Source organism: Olea europaea, chromosome 16 (genome assembly GCF_002742605.1).
Source record: "Olea europaea var. sylvestris chromosome 16, O_europaea_v1, whole genome shotgun sequence".
NCBI classification, from domain to species: Eukaryota; Viridiplantae; Streptophyta; class Magnoliopsida; order Lamiales; family Oleaceae; genus Olea; species Olea europaea.
Genome location: NC_036252.1, coordinates 4,975,007 through 4,977,178, shown reverse-complemented (window position 1 = coordinate 4,977,178; position 2,172 = coordinate 4,975,007). Strand labels below are relative to the sequence as shown.

Below are 2,172 nucleotides of genomic sequence, written 5' to 3'. Positions count from 1 at the left end.
AAAATTGGTTCAAAATCATTCTTGTTAATTTTGACATCAACAACGTTTATAAACATTTTTATAAAAGTGAGCCAAATATATATTAAATAATTTACAATATTTCACGTTTGACCCAATTTTAAAGTTGGAAATTGTTAGTTTTTAGTCAGAGAACATAATCAAATATAAATATAGCCCTCCTAAAACTGGCACGTAACCTCACTCCACTCTATGTAAAGATCAAATCTCTACCGTTGACTCCAAGCATTCAATATCTGGCGGTTGCAATTGTCCCACCTTTGTCCATCCACAGACAAACATTAGCCTCAATGATGTTACGCATTTATCCAACATAAATATCTGTACTTAAAATTTCCTGTCCCACTATTCATACGCGCGTGTAATCGCGTCTTCATCACATCCACAAATTACTCATGACTCATCAGCGTTGATTTTGATGTTATTGAGATTTCATGCACACAGAGAATTAATCACCCAAAAACTGTCCGTCTTTAATCTCCCTATAAAACTTCTCTCCATATATACCATTCTTGATTCTCCACAACTTGAGAATTCTCCACTGAAAAGACCAAAGGAAAAACTCGCGGGAAAAGTTTCAGAGATCTGCAATTGTTGAAAATGGCGCACGAGAACGATATGGATCTGAAGGCAACTGAATTGAGATTAGGGTTACCGGGGACATCAGACCGGGATATTTTGAAGAGTAATAACAAGAGATCTTCAAATGAAATGGATAATTCATGTTCAACTGCTCCAAAGTAAGTGTGTGTATACATGTATATGAATAGATCTTTTGGGTATGTATTTTGATGGTGATTCATGATTTTAGGGCACAAGTTGTAGGGTGGCCACCGGTGAGATCTTACCGGAAAAATGTTCTACAGCAACAGCAGAAGAGTTCCGATTCCGATATGCTTGGAATGTATGTGAAAGTGAGTATGGATGGAGCTCCTTATTTGAGGAAGATTGATATTAAGGTTTTCAAGAACTACCCAGATCTACTCATGGCCGTGGAGAACTTGTTCAAATGCTCTATGGGTAAGAATCCCGAATTTTTCGAACTATTTTTGTACGCAGATGTTTAAGGATAAATTTATCATTAGCTAATTATCGAAATATAGACAGATATATAAGAATTTTGACTACTTTTTTTTTTTTTTCTTAATTGACCTTTTAAAATGAACCTAAATGCGAATATAGGATCTGAGCTCACCAAACTCAAACAAACAATTTGATCTGATTAAGACCAAAAAACATACACTTGAATTTCAAGATTAGTATGCTCAAATGAGCCACCATCTTGTTATACTCTTCTTAATAGAATTAACCTCTTAAGATTCATAAAACCATAAGTCCTGATGCAATATTGTCGGGATGAGATTTTTACTTCTTTTTATTATATATTTCAGGTGTGTACTCAGAGAGAGATGGGTACATTAATGGATCTGAATATGCACCAACTTATGAAGACAAAGATGGGGATTGGATGTTGGTGGGAGATGTTCCATGGGATATGTTCGTTATTTCTTGCAAAAGGCTTAGAATAATGAAAGGATCTGAAGCTAAAGGACTTGGGCGCCCGTAAAACCTATTGCAAATTGCATACAAATTGTTCAGCTTTGGTACTCCAAGAACCGATATGGATCGACTACACGATTCATTACAATGCCGAGTACTTTTATCGTGCGTGTCAATAAAGGTTACGACATGAAGATTCAAAGATTTGCAATTGGATCGAGCATATGTAACAGGCCAGCAACCAAGAATTGCATTGACTGGAGCTATAACTACCTGTATTTGTGAGAGAGATTTATTATTATTATTATTATTATTATTATTATTATTATTTTTTACATCTCTTAGAAAATTTGTCGTGTATTGTATAAGTAAACATGATACTAGTGAATAGTGTGTGTAATTATTTTTGAATTTGAAACTAAAGAACCTGAAAGCCAAGAGTCTCCTTTCATTCTGATCTTTGTAATAATTCCAACTAATTTTTGCAACAAAATTCACGCTATGGTGAAGTTTTTGAAATGTCAAAAACTGTTTCTAAAATCCCGTTTGATTCTCATTTTTGAAAGAATGAGAATGAAAAATATAATCGGTACGAGACCTACACGAGTGATAGAAAGTCAAATATGGTGGCTTGATGTAATGGATAACGGTCAT

At 34.5% G+C, this 2,172-nt stretch overlaps 1 protein-coding gene across 1 annotated transcript; it reads left to right on the top strand.

The window, feature by feature from the left end:
* Positions 1-457: 457 nt before the first annotated feature.
* On the top strand, positions 458-1,969 carry LOC111411840 (auxin-induced protein 22D-like). Its single transcript, XM_023042473.1, has 3 exons — positions 458-758; positions 830-1,038; positions 1,410-1,969. Exons 1-3 carry the CDS (start codon positions 619-621, stop codon positions 1,583-1,585), a joined length of 525 nt encoding a protein of 174 aa, XP_022898241.1. The 5' UTR covers positions 458-618; the 3' UTR covers positions 1,586-1,969.
* Positions 1,970-2,172: the final 203 nt, after the last annotated feature.